At 37.5% G+C, this 18,096-nt stretch overlaps 1 protein-coding gene across 1 annotated transcript; it reads right to left on the bottom strand.

Moving 5' to 3' along the window:
• Nucleotides 1-3,831: 3,831 nt before the first annotated feature.
• Nucleotides 3,832-16,854, bottom strand: EFCAB12 (EF-hand calcium binding domain 12). Its single transcript, XM_051982710.1, has 8 exons — nt 16,119-16,854; nt 15,001-15,177; nt 14,048-14,198; nt 13,016-13,197; nt 10,454-10,667; nt 7,107-7,251; nt 6,011-6,067; nt 3,832-4,266 (listed from the first exon to the last, which is right to left on the bottom strand). The coding sequence occupies exons 1-8, from the start codon at nt 16,581-16,583 to the stop codon at nt 4,005-4,007; spliced, it is 1,653 nt and encodes a 550-aa protein (XP_051838670.1). The 5' UTR covers nt 16,584-16,854; the 3' UTR covers nt 3,832-4,004.
• Nucleotides 16,855-18,096: the final 1,242 nt, after the last annotated feature.

Consider the following 18,096-nt stretch of genomic DNA (forward strand, 5'->3'; position numbering starts at 1 on the left):
ACATTTTAAATCAGGTCCTCCTGACTTCGGGGATGGTACTCTATCTACTGCACCACCTAGCTGCCCCCATGGCCTTTATTCTCTCTCTCTTTTTTCTTTTTTAAATGTACTTTCTTTTTTTTTTTTCTTTTCTTTTTTTACAATCAATGATCAAGGATTTATTTCTCACCCCCCACCCCCCTCACCCCACCCCGGGAAATTTTTCTTTTCTTTTCTTTTCTTTTTTTTTTTTATTATAGCTTTTTATTTACAAGATATATGCATGGGTAATTTTTCAACATCGACCCTTGCAAAACCTTCTGTTCCAACTTTTTCCCTCCTTCCCCCCACTCCCTCTCCCAGATGGCAGGTAGACCAATACATGTTAAATATATTAAAGTATATATTAAATACTATATATATACATATATATGTATATATATATATATATACCCATACATACAGTTATTTTGCTGCACAAGAAGATCAGACTTAGAAATAAGGTAAAATTAACCTGAGAAGGAAATCAAAAATATAAGCGGACAAAAATATAGGGAATGGAAATGCTATGTTGTAGTTCACATTCATTTCCCAGAGTTCTTTCGCTGGGTGTAGCAGGTTCTCTTCATTATTGAACAAATGGAACTGATTTGGTTCATCTCATTGTTGAAGAGAGTCATGTCCATCAGAATTGATCACCATATAGTATTGTTGTTGAAGTGTATAATGATCTGGTTCTGCTCAATTTCACTCAGCATCAGTTCATACAAGTCTCTCCAGGCCTTTCTGAAATCATCCTGCTGGTCGTTTCTTACAGAACAATAATTTTCCATAACATTCATATGCCACAATACATTTAGCCATTGAATGGATGGGCATCCATTCAATTTCCAGTTTCTAACCACTACAAAAAGGGCTGATAACCTTTATTCTCTCTTTTTTTAAATAACTTTTTTTTAACAGAACCCATGCCAGGGTAATTTTTTACAGCATTATCCCTTGCACTCACTTCTGTTCCGATTTTTCCCCTCCCTCCCTCCCTCCACCCTCTCCCAGAGATGGCAAGCAGTCCTATACATGTTAAATAGGTTGCAGTATATCCTAGATACAATATATGTGTGCACAACCAAACAGTTCTCTTGTTGCACAGGGAGAATTGGATTCAGAAGGTATAAATAACCCGGGAAGAAAAACAAAAATGCAAGCAGTTTATATTCATTTCCCAGTGTTCTTTCTTTGGGTGTAGTTGCTTCTGCGATGGCCTTTATTCTCAAGAAATGTATGGACAATCACATCAAGGTGACAAGATGAGCACATGGAAAACACTAACAATAAATTTGCAGAAGCCAGATCCAATGAATGGAGACACCAGTAGTACCCAATTACCCATGTGGTAGATGGATGTTAAGAGGGAAATAGATTGAAGCAAGTGTATAATCAAGGTGACAGGGAGGAAGCTTGAACGAAGTTACCATATTTCCTTTTCCAAAGAGAAAAGCAATTTGCACACATTCAATTCAAGTTGTCAATCAATATCCCAGATGAAAGAAATGAGGTAACAAATCACCCTAGTGGAGAAAGAGCTCCCATAATCTCAAATCTTCTACCTCTTGGACTAGTGATTACTTCTCCTTGGCACATTTACAAAGAACCTGAGATGAGATGAGCATTGTCAGTATTATGGATACTTCTGCATCAATATTCCTAGGATCCTAGTCTTGCAAAAGCCAACCAAGCAAATCCAAGGCAAATCTGCTGGAAATATTTGCTGCAGAAAATGTTAATTTTTTTAAAATTTCAACTAATTTGGTTAGAATGTACTGATTTGCAAAGGTTGGTGGTTTATTTTTTTTAATTATAAATTTATAAATTACAATTTTATCATAAATATATTTCATATATTATATTAATATTTTTCAATTACATGTAAAATTTAACAATCATTTAAAAAATCTAATATACAATTTTAATTTTTTACCCCAATTACATATTAAAATAATTTTTAACTTTTTAAAAAAAGTGTTGAATCCCAAATTATATTTCTACTTCCACTCCCTCTTCTCTAAGATGTTAACAATTATTCTTTAAATGCTGAATTCTAAGTTCTATCCCTCCCTCCCCTCCTTGAGGAGATAAGCAGTTTGATATTGATTATACATATGAAACCATACAAAACATATTTCCATATTAGCCATGTTGTAAAAGAAAACATGTACAAAATAAAAGAATGTTTTGATCATATGCTAAATTTATCAGTTCTCTCTCTGGAAGAGGGCAGCATTTTTCATCATGGATCTTTTGGAAGTGTCTTGGATTATTATCTTGATCTGAGCAGCTAAGTCTTTCATAGTTGAACATCCTTACAGTCTTGCTGTTACTATGTGCAATGACCTTCTGGTTCTTCTCACTTCACTTTGCATCAGTTCATACATGTCATCCCAGGTTTTCCTGAAACCATTGAGCTTGCATTTCTTATAACACAGTAGTATTCCATTACAATCATATACTACAATTTATTTAGCTGTCTCCTAACTGGCAGACATCCCCTCAATTTCCAATTTTTTGGCCACCACAAAAAGAGCTGCTATAAATTATTGTATAAATAAATCATATTCCCTTTTCTTTGAACTTTTGGGGATGCAGACCTAGTTGTGATATTGCTGGATCAAAGGATATGCAGGGTTTTTGAACTCTTTTTATATAGCTCCAAATTGTTCTCCAGAATGGTTGGACTGGTTCACAGCTCCACCAACAATGCAGTAATGCCCCTATTTTTCCATATTCCCTACAGCACTTGTCATTTTCTTTTTCTGTCATGTTAGCAAATATGGTAAGTTCAAAGTGTTGTTTTAATTTGCATTTCTCTGATCAGTAGTGGGGGTAGCTAGGGGGTGTGGTGGACAGAGTACTGAACTCATTAGTGAGCAAAAGAGGAAACTGAGAACTTCTCAGAATAATAACCTTGGGTAATTCAAGATTTAATACCAAGGATCTGTTAACCATTAAGGCTTTTGCTCTACCAGCAGAAAACATCTAAGGGATAAACCCTTGACTTTTACTCAACTGCTTAGAGAAGAACCTCACTAATAATTTAATGGCCTGGAGATATTTGAAAAGCCTCCAAACTGACTGTCTCTATTTGTTGGTTGAGAAAGCCTGAGGTAAACTAAATCTCCTTAGTTATTTTAGAAATCTTTAATGCCTCTGGCTTAATCAATTATTTACCTCTAAATAAATCTCCTTATTGTGAGGGATTATATGGTTTTTCATAAAATCATTAACTAAGGTAGATTGAACCTCTAACCTAAATTTTAGTTTATGAAGATCTGATGGTTTTGGGAAAAATGAAATTCTTTGTACAAACGTTACAATAGAGTGCTCATATCAGCTCAAGCAAACATTTGCAAACATTGTAACAAGCTGACCACAGTAAACTCAGGCAAACACATCTGCAATAAGTCAACTATGCTGGCTTGACTAGAATTTAGCAAACCTTTGCTACTTCCACATGAGCAGGTAGTGAAAATTAACCAGATAAAGGGAGGGGCCACAGGTTCCTGTGGTTTTTGACTATTTAAATCATCTCTAAGCCTTTGTTAAAATTGGCCTCCTTGGAGACCCCAGTGAGCTGACTGCCCACTTCTCACAAGATTCTAATAAAGCTTCTGATCTTCACTTTGAGAAATCTCTGAGTTGTCATTTTGAGTTAAGGGTTGGTTCTTACCCCCAAAAAAAACTATGGATCTTTGGATTTATTGAGGTATTGTGATTTGTAATCTGATATATAGCAAGACTTTATTTTAAAGATTGAGTTTTTGGTCCAATGTCTTATAATTTTTATTATTGGTCATTTTCTTCCTTATATACTCATTATAATATCTTTTGTCTCTGTGATTTCAGCTCCAGCTTTGGGAAGGTGGAAAGAAGATTGATACTAGATTTAGGTTTGTGCAACTATATTGTATAGCCTAATAGCCAATGAAGCCAATATTGCTGCTATATTGGGTCTTCCCATCTCTATCCAATTAAAAGTATTGTTTATATCTATCAAACTCTCCAGAGGTTACATAGCCTGCATCAGAAACAGGCCAACAATCTCTAGGATGGTATCTGGCTGGATAGACTGGAGACTTCTTGTCCACCCGGCTGAAAAGAACCATTTGTTTTTCCCACTTCTTGTCAGGAAGGTATAGCAGCAGTTTATCCAGCAGGTGGCCCGGCCAGAAGAAATTGGGATGGGTACGGTACCTCCCATCGAAAGGCTTATGGCACCTGCGCATAATTTTCCTAGGAAATAAAATGAGAAGGGAAGTTAGAAAGAGGAGTTTGCCTGGAAGGTACTACTTCTGGAATGGCTGGTACCTATTTACAACTCTATGAGCTTAGCCAGGATATAAATCAAGGAAGAACCTGGATTCTCAATGCAGTAGGCCCTAAACAGTTGTTGACCTGTCCCTTTTACAATGGGGGTATTACTAAGCCTAGGATATGGAGATGTGAACATGTAACTAGAAAAGGAGAGGGAGGTGGTTGATATTGAGAAAGGATAAAAGGATGTCAGCTGGTAGGTTTTTTTGATTGATGTTGTGGGCCACGGTCCACAGAAGGCTGTCCAGTGCCTCCCAGGCTCCCAGTTTGGGGCAGCAGGTACATTTCAGACACTGGTTCTTTCCAACTGCTGGCTGTAGGCAAGATACTTCCACTCCCATCCCAGGATTCACGATAACCAACTTCAGATAATTTAATGGTAACCAAGGATGAGGAATTCATGGCTCATTACAATGCACAAATAATCTCCAAATAATTTCAGCCTACTTTTCAAGGCTTTTACCATAGTTTAACAACAGGGAATTAGTGACAAATGTAAATCTCTTTTTATCCTTCTCTCAAGTCTGTCAAAGGTGCTGCCAGTGGCTTTGAGGGAGGAAGGGAGTTGAGTGTCTCAGCCTGAGTGGAGATTCCTTACAGACTTTCTTCCATTAGAACCACAGACTCATCAAGGAGAATCATCAGAATTTCATCCAAGGAGGAGGGAATTTGGAACTGTCAAAATTTCATGAAGAAACTAAAACCCATAAAAGGGGAGTGATTTGCCCAGGATTAGAATAGACCATAGTTCTAAACGAGAGGTTTCCTCAGAGCCACTTCTTTAAATTCATTTTACAGATAAGGAAAAAGGGACAAAGGAGAAGAAGTGGATTGCCTGTGATCCCATGGAAATCAGCATCGGAGCTAGAATTGCAGCCCAATTCCACTGATTCCAAAGCCATTGTAGCCCACTGCGTTCTAATAATAAAGTTATTAGTTAATAACTTTGTGAATAACAAAATTGGGACTAACACCCGTGTCTTGACTTCTAGCCTAGGGTGCTTCCATCAGCCTGATATCTAGAAGGGGATTAAATTACATCAGGAGGTAGGTACATCTTTCTTTCAGCTACAAAAAGAAGCCTATGAATATGTTCAGAGGAAATGGATGGAAGAAAAGACATTCCCTCCTCTCTCCAAAGCAGCCTCTATTCCTCCCTTGCTACCCTCTTCTTCTTCAAGTATCTCACTTCCTATTTTCTGCTGGAGGCATTTCCTGGACATCTTCCTCCCACTGCCCCTGCCAGCATCTTTCCCCCCAAATTACCCACCATTTACACTGTATCTGACTATTCTTCCATTTCTAATTTCCCCTGCACCCCATCCCAACATTTCCCCCAGAGTTCTACAGTCAGAATGAGGGTAGCTGCACAATACTTGGGGTTGTTCACAAGATGTCTCTTTGCACACCATTTAAACTATGAAAGGGATTGACACTTGGTCCTACTCTTAGGCTTCCAGTCTCCAAACATCCACCCTCATAATCTCTCTCTGTCTCTCTGTCTGTCTCTGTCTCTCTGTCTCTGTCTCTGTCTGTCTCTGTCTCTGTCTGTCTCTGTCTGTCTGTCTGTCTGTCTGTCTCTCTCTCTCTCTCTCACACACACACACACACACACACACACACACACACACACACACACAACTACCTGTCTGTTCATACAGACCTGCTCAGAGCCTCAAACTCTCCAAATTTCATTCTCTTAACTGGCTTCTGTGGTTTCCTGGAAGAAGTGAAAGAAAAAAGCTCCTGGTTAAAAGGGGAGGAAATTCAAGTTCCCAGCAGCTTTTGGGGGTGGGAGAGGAGAGCTGCATCTAATAGAGGACAAAAGGAGGCTCTCCCAGGGATTCTTCAGTTCTTGAGTGAAACTGAGGATTCTGCCTTGTTGAGAAAAATGTCAGAAACAGCCCTAAAGGCATATTTTCTTTCAAAAAACCTGACACATGGCCATGCACCATACTCCTTGCCCCCAGTACACGTCTCTGCTACATTACCCTAGCTGCTTCATGAGCTCACCCCCTACATAGAAATAGGATAGCAAATGCTGGGACAGAAGTCAATAAGAGAGACTGGTGCCTGCCATTTTTTGCTTAAAAGATCAGCAGCCTGGGACCCTGACCTAGACTGGGAGAAGAGGTGGGGGTTGCCTTCAGGCTTCTCTGAGAATATTATTCTCTTCTCCGCAAGACCCAAGGCCATCTCCAGCATATGGATGGCTATCCTCCATCAGCCCACCACTAGCTCATGATCAAACATTTGGGATCCCAGTTTGAAGAAAGGGGAACCCAGGTTAGGTTTTAGTATAAGGTAAAAGCACCCAGATCCACAGCTTCAATAGCAATGTAGAGACAATCCACATGTCTCATCTTTTTTGTTTGTTTGTTTTTTTCTGAGGCAATTGGGGTTAAGTAACTTGCCCAGGATCACACAGCTAGGAAGTGTTAAGTATCTGAATCCAGATTTGAACTCAGGACCTCCTGACTTCAAGTCTGATGCTCTACGCGCTGCACCATCTAGCTGCCCCCAGCCCATATCTCTCAAATGAGCCATGAGGGAAAATAACCAACATCTCTTTGATGTTTGTAGGACATTTTACATATATCACATTTGATCCTCACACAACAACCTTGCGAGGTGGGTGCTATTATTATCCCCATTTTATAGATGAGGAAACTGAGGCTGAGAGCAGTTACAAAGCTAGCTCAGGGTCACAATGGAGGTGGAGGCAAGATTGGAGAAGCTCAAAACAAGACTGAACATACTTCTTAATTGTTGATTCATTGATCACGTGATACTTGGTTAGAGTTGGTGTGTGTTCTTTTATTTCATCATAGTAGCCTCCTGGTTGCCTGAGCTTGAGAACATGATCTCTCTCCAAGACAATTTTGTCTCCATGGTAAAGTAGAGCTGTCAACAAGAGAAAAGCAAGAGGTTAGGGTAGGCTTCTCTAACAGGATGCCTCTTTGGTTTTAGGATGTGGAGGAATCCTTTTCTAAGACTCTAGATAGGTAAGGGATTCCAAGTTCTGGATGGAGGGGTCTTCCCTTATCTGCTTCCTAAACCAATCCAATCCAACAAGTATTAAAAGTTCTTTGAGGGCAGGGTCTGTTGCATCTTTTGTCTTTGAATATTTAATCTCTAATACAGTGCTTGGTGCATGGGAAACACTTGGCAGATGCACATTGGCTAACTGATTGATTTCATGCTTCCTATTGGCAAGGATGATTACGTGGATGGAACTGAGAGAATAAATGACTTGCCTATGGCATGTTTCATAGGCGAGACTTGAATCCAGGACCTCCTGGCTCCTAAGGCGGCTCGCTAGCCATCACCCCAGAGATATCAAACACAGTCTGGTGTGCAGGAGCCAGTACCAGATTAAAATGTAATTGGGAAATGTTTAACAAAATTAAAGAAAATACAATAAAATTCAGATAATGCTAATTGGTGATTTTCTAAGTCAATATGCAATCTATGAGGATCCTTAGAATAGTTTTAGTGGATCTCATTTGAATCTGAAATACATTCAGTATACCATGCTGCCTAATTGGGACTTAATTTAATTTTACTGAAATGACCTAGAAAACTAACCCATATTGAGGAGGAGCTTCACCAAAGCCCATTTCATACATAGTAGTAGGTCAAATTTATACTTCATATAAGTCTTTTGGGTCACATTCTTATCCTGAGATCATCTGAGTGAGACCATCTCATGAAAGACAGCTTCCCTCCAACTCCTTTGCAGAAGTGGGGGATACATAGATGTGAGACATTTCATATAATATTAGATTTTTTCAAAATATGTGTGTGTATTTCATATATATTCAATGTATTGGTTTTGCAGAACTTTTTTTCTTTTTCTATTTTTTAAAAATCTTTTGTTATATGGTATGACTTCCTGGGAGGAGGAAAAGGAAGGAAAATAAAGACAAAAGATATAAATGAAAATCTCATTTAAAAAAAAGCCAATGTTTTAGAATCTCAATTCACAAAATTCTATGTACTAGAACTTCAAACTTTAGAATACAGACCCAAGATGTTCATATTCTTGAGTAAACCAAATGGCAAGCATTTTAAAAATTCAGTGCTCCAGGCATTAGGATTATAAAAACAAAAATGAGACCATTTTTGTCCTCAAGATGCTTACATTCTATAGTGGGAGACCAAATACATAGGTCAGGGAGACATCTGAGAATGGATTGAGAATGATTTGAGAATCCCCAAGACTTGTGGGAATTGTAGTGTAGACAGAGAACTATTGTCCTTTCACTCTGAGATATAATTTGAAGAAGATGGAGAAGCTAGGTGTGAAGAATTCATTTTTCTGATGTATTATAAGCTTTATTTGGCTGACCATTTCCCTGGAGTTTTTATGAGCAGTTGCTTGAAGCAGTATGATGTTGAACAGCAGCCAATGTGATGGACATCAAGACACTGGCCATCATTCTGATGAGGGAAGCAGCTGACTATTTTCTAGGAAATCTGTAAAAGATCTATTTATGGTTTCTTTGGTCCCTACCAACTCTAAACTCTATGCTTCTGTGAATTTTTCTCTAATTACCATTGATTATATATATGACTAGGATGATATATAAGGCTATATAAAGCTAGGGTTTGTAAAGGACTTTAAATGTCAAATAAGGGAATTTGTTGTCGACCTTAGTAGAGGTAATAGGGGTCACTAGGGTGTTACTGAGTTAAGAGAGTAACAAAAATTTGTGTTTTAGGAAAATCACTTTTATAGTAGCTATCTGAAGGATGGATTGGAGTAGGGAAAGACTTAAATAAAAATGTAAGAAATAAAGCCCAACTAAAAGGCTATTTTAATAGTCCAAAGAAAGGTGATGAATATTTTAACTACATTGGTGACTGTGTGAGTGAAGAGAAGGGGACTGAAGAGAAGGAGACTGATACCAGAAATGCCATGGAGGTTAAATCTGCAATCTTGGGCTGCTTAAAAGCCAAGCTAGGTCACCTTCCTTTTTTAAATAATAACTTTTTATTTTCAAAATATATGTAAAGATAGTTTTCAACATTCACACTTGCAAAACCTTGTGTACCAAATTTTTCTCCTTCCCTTCCCCTCCCCTTCTCCCCTAGACAGCAAGTAATCCAATATATATTAAACATGTGTAATTCTTCTATACATATTTCCACAATTATCACACTTCACAAGAAAAATCAGATCAAAAAGGCAAAAAAAAATGAGAAAGGAAAAAAAGCAAGCAAACAAAACCAAAAAGGTGAAAATACTATGTTGTGATCCCCATTCAGTCCCCACAGCCCTCTGGATGCAGAGTTTATTGGAACTGGCCTGAATCACTTCATTGTTGAAAAAAGCCAAGTCCATCACAACAGTTGATCATTGTGTCATCTTATTGTTGCCGTGTACAATTTTCTCTTGGTTCTACTCATTTCACTCAGCGTCAGTTCATGTAAGTCTCTCCAGGCCTCTCTGAAATCTTCCTGCTAATTGTTTCTTATAAAACAATGATATTCCATAACATTCATATACCATAACTTATTCAGTCATTCTCCAACTGATGGAGAATGTTTCCAGTTTCTTGCCACTACATACAGGGCTGCCACAAACATTTTAGCACATACAGGTCCCTTTCCCTTCTTTAGTATCTCTTTGGGATCAAAGCCCAGTAGAAACACTGCTGGGTCAAAGGGTATGCACAGTTTGATAGTCCTTTGCGCACAGTTCCAAATTGCTCTCCAGAATGGTTGGATCAGAGTATTAGTGTCTTAGTTTTCCCACATCCTCTCAAACATTCATAATTATGTTTTCCTGTCACCTTAGCCATTCTGACAGCTGTGAGGTAGTATCTTAGAGTTATCTTAATTTGCATTTCTCTAATCAATCATGATTTAGAGCATTTTTTTCATGTGACTAGAAATGGTTTTAATTTCTTCATCTGAAAATTATCTGTTCATATCCTTTATAGGTCACCTTCCTTTGTTGTTGCTTTGACAGGATTCTTAAAGAATTAAAGTATTTAGTTAAGAGTGTTTTAACCAAAGGAAGAGCTAAGGTCTATCAAAGTGGCTTGTTGATAACCCAGCATCTCAGAATTTCATTCCCTGCCCATTCTCACCACCTTGCCTTTCATAAGGGTCTTTTCAGTCAGTGGGATTTGATAGTCTTCACAGGCCTTCAAACACTTCAGGTAGACCAAAAAGGTAGCCTGTCGGAAGGCATTAGTCAGCTCCCCAAATTCATCCGGCAGAGTGGATGGGAGGCAGTGGTCATCCACAGGCTTGATGCCAGTTCGTACTAGGCGATATCTTTCCAAGAACAACAAAGGATTGAGTTTTCTCTGTAAAAGGGAAAAGAAAACAGACATTTCTCCCTTGTAATCCCTAGGGAAAAAATACGTTAGTTTATTTGGGAGGCACTGAGAACTCAATTAACTATTCCATTAACCCCTAGCCTCATCCTTTGTTCCTGGAGTCCTGGAGAACTTTCTCTGGATAACTTTGGGACAGATTCATATCAGGACCATACCATGAAAATCAGTGTCCTACCAGAAAATGAAATACAAACATACAGAGAGAAGGAAAGACATACAATGGAAGGGAAGAGTGGGGGGAGAGGCAGGAGAGACAGACAAACAAGAGACAGAGACAGAGATAGAGAGAAACAGAGAGATACAGAGCCACTGAACGCCAATCCAAAAAAGAAATTAGAAAATGTACCTGTCTCCCTTGGGGGAAAAGCATCAACACAAAACTTAGTACTGTATAACGATGACCCAAACTTGGACATGAATGAGTTCATATACGATTCTTTCTCTGCAGTGATTGGGAGTCATGGTTTTGCATGTTCTCATACTTGGCTGCACATGATCTCACACTTGGCTGATGTATTGGTTAATTTTACATAACTGTTTTTTCATTTCCTCTTTTTTTTTTAAAAAAAAACAATCAATAGCTCCCTCTCAGTAGGTGAGAGTGGGAGGAATACGTTTGAAAATAAAGATGATATTAAAACAAAATATAAAATAAAATGTTATTAAATAAGATAAAATATTTTGAAAAAGAAAAGGGAAATCAGAAATTGAGGAAATGCTCATCAATTAGGAAATGGCTAAACAAATTGTGATATATAATAAGGTGGTTGATGCAAAGTGAAGTGAATAGAACTGTATATAGTAGCAACAATATTATAACAATAACTGTGTAAGACTTAGCTATTCTGATCAATACAGTGATCCATGATAATTTCAAAGGAATCAATAATGAAAATTGCTGTCACCTCAGAGAGAAAACTTATGGACTGAATGCAGAATAAAAACACATAGTATTTTTCATTTTGTTTTCCCTTGCCTTTTTTTTTTGGCAAGATGGCATGTATAATGCCCATGTATAATGGGTATCATATTGTTTGCCTTCTGAGTAGATGGGGGAAGAGCTGGAGTAAAGGGAACTCAAACTTTTAAAAAATGAATCTTAAAAAAAATGTAATTGGGAAATATTTAACAAAATGAAATACAATAAAAATTTTTTTAAAAAAAGAAAGAAAATCAGTGTTCCAGAATATGCAACTATGAAATCAGTATTCTAGGATCCTAGTTCATCACATTCAGTGTTCTACCAAGAAACATCCAGTTTACCGTAAAGGAGAGAAGCTAGGATTGTAACGTCAGTAGCACGTGATAAATACCAATCCTTTTCATCTGCATAAGGGTCTTGGTGGATGGAGAGCTGGCCTTGGAACTAGGAAAACCCTGAATGTGTGATCCAGGCTAGTCATTTCCTCTTCAGCATAAATTCAGCCAGCTACTGACTCCTCAAGGCTGTCAGTCACTCTCAAAGGCTACAATTTGCAGAGGTGCTGACATGGATTAGTAGGGGGGAATTTCCTCATCTGGAAGTTCCCTTTATGAAGGAAATTACAGTTTGGTCCCTAGCCTTTTATCCCTTTCTTTGCATAGTTGGTTGGTGGGTTTGTGTTTTTTTTTCTTCCTTACCTTGAAGGTAAGGTAAAGATAAAAGTATCTTTCTACCAGGTAAAGAATATACACAATGAATAACAATGTAACTGGTAAAACAAACACAAAACTGAACCTTGTATGTTGTGTGTGATTGCCATGAGTTGAGGCAGGCAGCAGAGAGATTATTGTCTCCCATTTGGTACATGAGGAAACTAACATAGGAGTAAAGTAAAGTGACTTTCCCAAGATCACCAGTTAGTTACTAGAAACCTTCCCCAAGTCTTCTTAATTTTAACACTTCCCCATTGTTAATTATTTCCTATTTATCCCGTGTTTGTGTGTATATATGTTGCTTTGTAGATTAGTTTGCATATGGTTATCCCCCCAATTAGATTATAAGCTTCTTAAGGGCAAGGACTGACCTTTTTTATTTCCAGCACTTAGTACAATGCCTGGCCCAATAAAGCCCTCAATAAATGTCATTAATTACTGCCAAAGCAAAAACTTGAGTCCTCTGTAGTCTGAAACCTCTACAAAATCCATGCAGTATGTTGCCCTTAAGACCTTTTCTAATATATGCTGTCTGCTAGCCTGGCCTTGAAGGAACTAGAAAACATTCTTTTCATAGACATGGGATGAGAGAAGCAAGCTGAGACCCTATTTTGTCTTTTAAACTCTTTAGTGGCCTGAGAATAGTTAAAGGATAGACAATTCTTTGGCTGGAAAATTACCTTAGATTGTCTCCTCAGCTCCCTGAACCGTTTCCCAGATACCTCCATATCCTCATAGGACAGCCGCATTCTATCTGGCTCAGTGTTAATTGGAGGCACTTCCAAAAATTTTGAAGAGGAGGATGGGGAAGGCAAACCCTTCTTTGTTTTGATACGTTTGACTGTTCTCCAGTAGCTTAAATCTGAAGTGGGAGAAGGGAAAAATCAAGAACAAGAAATATCTCATAATAATATATACAATTGGAAGAGCAGGAGAAAGGGCCAAGAAATATTCTGCTTTACCTAGCACTCTCCATCCATCAACAGATATTTACTGAACATTGATTATGGGCAAAGCATTGAAGTAGATGCCATGGGAAACTGTAAAAAGTGGTCTTCAGGTAATTTACAGATAAACTCTTAAATAAATTATCATTTAAGCTAAGGACTAAACTATAAACAAATTTTTTAAAAAGACTATTCTTAAGAGTTAAGTAGGACAATAGATTTGGAGCTAGAAGGGACTTTACAGATGGGTTCTGAAACTGAGGTTAACTATTCAATACACATTCCTCTGCATGTATCACTCCTTTGGCAAGCCATTGCTTTCTTACTTAGCAAAATGGAGGGTGAAAAATAGATTAGAGAGCTGCTCCCGACTATAAATGTTGTGATTCTGTGAAAGATTTAGGATACAATGTCTATGGCAGGACAGAAGTCTAGGAAGTCCAGCATGCTGCTTTAGATCCAATGAACTATTAACATATTTCTCCTATGTGCCTTCTTCCCTTCTTTCCCAATAAAGCTGCTTCCCTTTTCCCCACTCCCTTCCACTAGACTATAAGAGCCTTGAAGGCAGGGACTAACTCTCTCTTTCATTCTTTGCCTTTCCCTCAGTGCTTAGATTCAATATAATAAATGCTTGGCACTTGATTGACTTTAAGAGGAAAGAATTTCTTGAGGACCCAGCACAGTGCATCATAAATTCTTGATAAATGTCTGTTGATTCTTTAGAGTAGCAAAAGGATGAAGACCAGCATCCTGGCTTCTTACTAGCTCTCTGGTACGTATCACTTTTCTTGGTAGAAAGCCATTGTCTGTATGATGTCGTCAGGTCTTCCCGGTAGATTTTGTTGTTCTTGTTCAAGGAACTTAAATAGATCATCACATCCTCAAACTCTCGATCAGTCAGAGGAGCACCAATCTAAAAGTAGAAACAAAAGCCCCATTTAAAGGATAAGTGATAATAGGAAAAACAAGTATCCAATGCTCTGGCTCACATAACAAAGATATAGTATGTGTGTGTGTATGTGTATATACATATATGTATATATATACACACACATCTATATATAGTATAAATTTATAGTATATGTATAAACATGGTATAAACATATGGTGTATATATACAGCTATGTATTATGTAGAGTGTACATTTAGTCTATATATATAATATTACATCCACAAATCCATATATAGTATAAATATATAGAATATATACATATCTATATATAGTACATGCACATACCTATATATGGTATGTATATATAGTATATGTATTTATAAATAGAATGTATAACTATACAGATCTATGTCAGCATACACCATAAATATATGATATATACATCCATATTAGTACATACCATATATTTATACCATATTTATACTATAAATATATGTGTGAATATACTATATATTTATACTATATATTCTCTTCTCTGTACCCAAGTGTTTAGCACAATGCAGGCACATAGTAAAATATTTAATAAATGCCTCTTGGCTGACTGACTCCCATCTCTTCTATTAATTCATTCTTTCTAAAAGAAACCATTCTTCTTCAAATACTGTATGCACACCCATCCAAATGAAGCAGAACTGTTTCTTAGAGTCTGAATTGCAGCACAAACCTCTGCTTCCTTTTTACAGCTCAGCAAGCTGATTCGATGCTCCCCAGAATCTGATTCTGAAGAACATTAGTTTCTAGTCACCCAGCAGCATCAGCTTACTCTTTTCATTACTTTCACAAACTCTTCCCTGGAGATCTGTTGGTCACACACTCCCTTGCAGAACATTTCGAATACTCTGATCCTGTGTGTTAACAGATGCTCATACAGGACGGACAGGCATGAGGGTGCAGGTATGATGACTGTGGGAATTCCTTTGCAGGGTCGCCCAAAAGCTATCTGTTGAAAGAAATCAAAGGAGACAAGAGAATAAATGACTTGTCAGGGGATAAGAACCAATGCCTGGTTCTTTGAGAGTCAGAGCCAATGGAAGGCATCTCTTGACCAACAAGACACCCTAACTAAGGGTATCAAAGAGGAACTGAATAAGGACTCCGGTGTTTTCTGAATTCCCATTCTTGTTGGAATCCCTGATTAGAAGGAAATCTGCCTGCCTTTCATGATCTGCCTGCAATTTGCCTTTTCCACTTCATCTGATGAGCTACTTGGGCCACCTTCTCATAGTCACTTGTCAAGCCATGAAATGAAGGCTCCCACTCCTGTGTCTTTGCTTATAATTTTCCCTACATGAATATCCTGTCTCCCCACGCTTGCCCTTGCCTATCCATCATAAGAATACAGTTTGGGCAACTCACTTCACCAAATTAGATTACAATAAATCCTAAGATGTCTCCTGAGACTAAGAGAAGTTAAAAGTCCAGTTCAAAGAAATACAAGTAATCATGTCAAAGACAGGAACTTGACCTGAGACTTTTTTATTCTGAGCCCATAATGCCAAGCTGCTTCATGATAGATTGTATCAATTGAAAATGAAAGTATTTTTATAGTATCCATTGAAATCTTTCTGGGTCAAATGAAATAGAATTACTGTTCTTCTACAGAGGCTTCTGGGTCATCCTGGTCACTTGTTACCACTGGTGGAAACCCTGAGTTATGTACTGGAAGGAAGGCATAAGCTAAAGGCATTGGTCTTCTTCATAGAATTTGTTTACTTTTGATTTCTAGATCCCAGCTGGGTACTGATGACCACCCTTTAGTGCTTTAGTTTTTCCCTCTGCAAAAAGGAAATAATCATCCCTGTCCTACCTACTTTATATGGCCTTACAATCAATTGATATAATGGGTGAACAAATTTTCATCTGAAAAATGGAACTGCTCACCATGTCTTCAACAGAAACAATTTTAGCTGCTCTCTGGGCAGCCTGTTCTTCCTCCTGCTCAGTGTAAATCCTCCTTAACACTCGGTTCTCTAACTTTGTCGTCCTGGGTTTATTATAGATCCATTTCTCAAGGTTAACAAAAGTGTCCAACTCTTTCTTTGTTTTTAGCCTCTCAATCAGCCATTTGTGCACCTCATCTTCATCTTCTATCTGCTTCTCTTCCTGACTAATTTCTACTGTTGTGTAGCTTTTGGTTGAAGAATCCACTTGAAGGCAAGGGGCAGCAGCTTCAACTAGAACCTTGGATTTACTGGTAATGGGGGAGCATGGTATTTCTGGTGAGGGTGGTGAAATGAAAATACGGTGGCGGCAAGTGGGCATTTTAAAGTCTGGCTTCTTGGTAGCCTTGAAATACTTGAACCAAGTAGAATTCATTTCTGTTTGTTTCTGTGGCCGTCTACACATCCTCTGATAAGCAATCCATCATTCTCTGAACTTGGCAAATCCTTAGAAAAAGATGGCAGTCAAAAATCTTAAAGCCAATAAATATATACATAAATAACAATAAAAACAAAACAATAAATAAATAAAAAATCATAATATGCCAGTTCAAGAAATAGAACTTCAATTCAAATCAAAAACATTTTTAAGGCTTGTTTAATATTTTTCTCCATTTCACATAAAAACAATTTTTAACATTCATTAAAAAATTTTTTTGAGTTTCCACCTCTTTCTTTTGTCCTCCCCACCCCCCTCATTTAGAAGACAAGCAATTTGATATAGATATAGTAATGCAAAACATATTTTCATATTAGTTATACTGTAAAACAAAACTGACAAAAAACCTCAAGAAAAATAAAGTTTAAAAAAAAAGTATGGGGGCAGCTAAGTGGGGCAGTAGATAAAGCACCATCCCTGAAGTCATGGGGGCCTAAGTTCAAATCTGGTGTCATACACTTTCTGTCTTTGTGACTCTAGGTAAGTCATTTAACCCCAATTGCCTAAACAAATATATATACACTTCCAATTTGTATTCAAAAATGATCAGTCCTTTCTCTGGAGATGGATACCATTTTTGATCACAAGTCCATTCAGGGTTGTCTTAGATAATTATACTGCTGAGAATAGCTAAGTCATTCACAGCTGATTGTCTTAAAATATTCGTGTTATTTTGTGTACAGTACATTTCACTTTGCATCAGTTTACGTCAGTCTTTCCAGGTTTTGCTCAGAGTATCCTGTTCATCATTTCTTGTAGTATGATAATATTCTATCACACGCTACAATTTGTTCAGTTGTTCTCCAGTTGATGAACATTCCCTCTGATTTCCAATTCTTTGCCACCAGAAAAGAGCTACTATAAATATTTTTGTACATATAGGTTCTTTTCCTTTTTTTTTAATCTCTTTTTAAAATATAGATCTAGTAGGGGTATGCATGAATATCCTTGCTGAGTCTATATGCCAAAGACATCCAAAAAAAGGGAAAAGGGGAAAGGATACATTTGTACAAAAATATTTATAGCCCCTTTTTGTGGTGACAAAGAATTGAACAGTAAAAGGAAGCCCCTCAAATGGGGAATGGCTAAACAATCTGTGAAATGTAATTGCAATGGAATATTATTGTGCTATAAGAAATGATGAGCAGGATTGTCTCAGAAAAACCTGGAAAGACTTACATGGGCTGATGCTTAATGATGTTAACAAATGAGGAGAATGTTGTATGCAATAATAGTGATATTGTTTGATGAAGACCTATGAATGACTTAACTTCCCAGTAAAGCAACATCCAAAGCAATTCTAAAAAACTAATGATGAAGCTTACTATCTGCCTCCCAGAGAAATGATATTGTTTAAATACAGACCAAAGCATGCTATTTTTCATTTACTTTCATTTTTTTTAAGTTTTCTTGTACTAAATGACTAGTACAGAAATCTTTTACATAATTGCACATCCATAACCTATATTTCAGTATTTAC

Source organism: Antechinus flavipes, chromosome 1 (assembly GCF_016432865.1).
Source record: "Antechinus flavipes isolate AdamAnt ecotype Samford, QLD, Australia chromosome 1, AdamAnt_v2, whole genome shotgun sequence".
Classification (NCBI taxonomy): domain Eukaryota; kingdom Metazoa; phylum Chordata; class Mammalia; order Dasyuromorphia; family Dasyuridae; genus Antechinus; species Antechinus flavipes.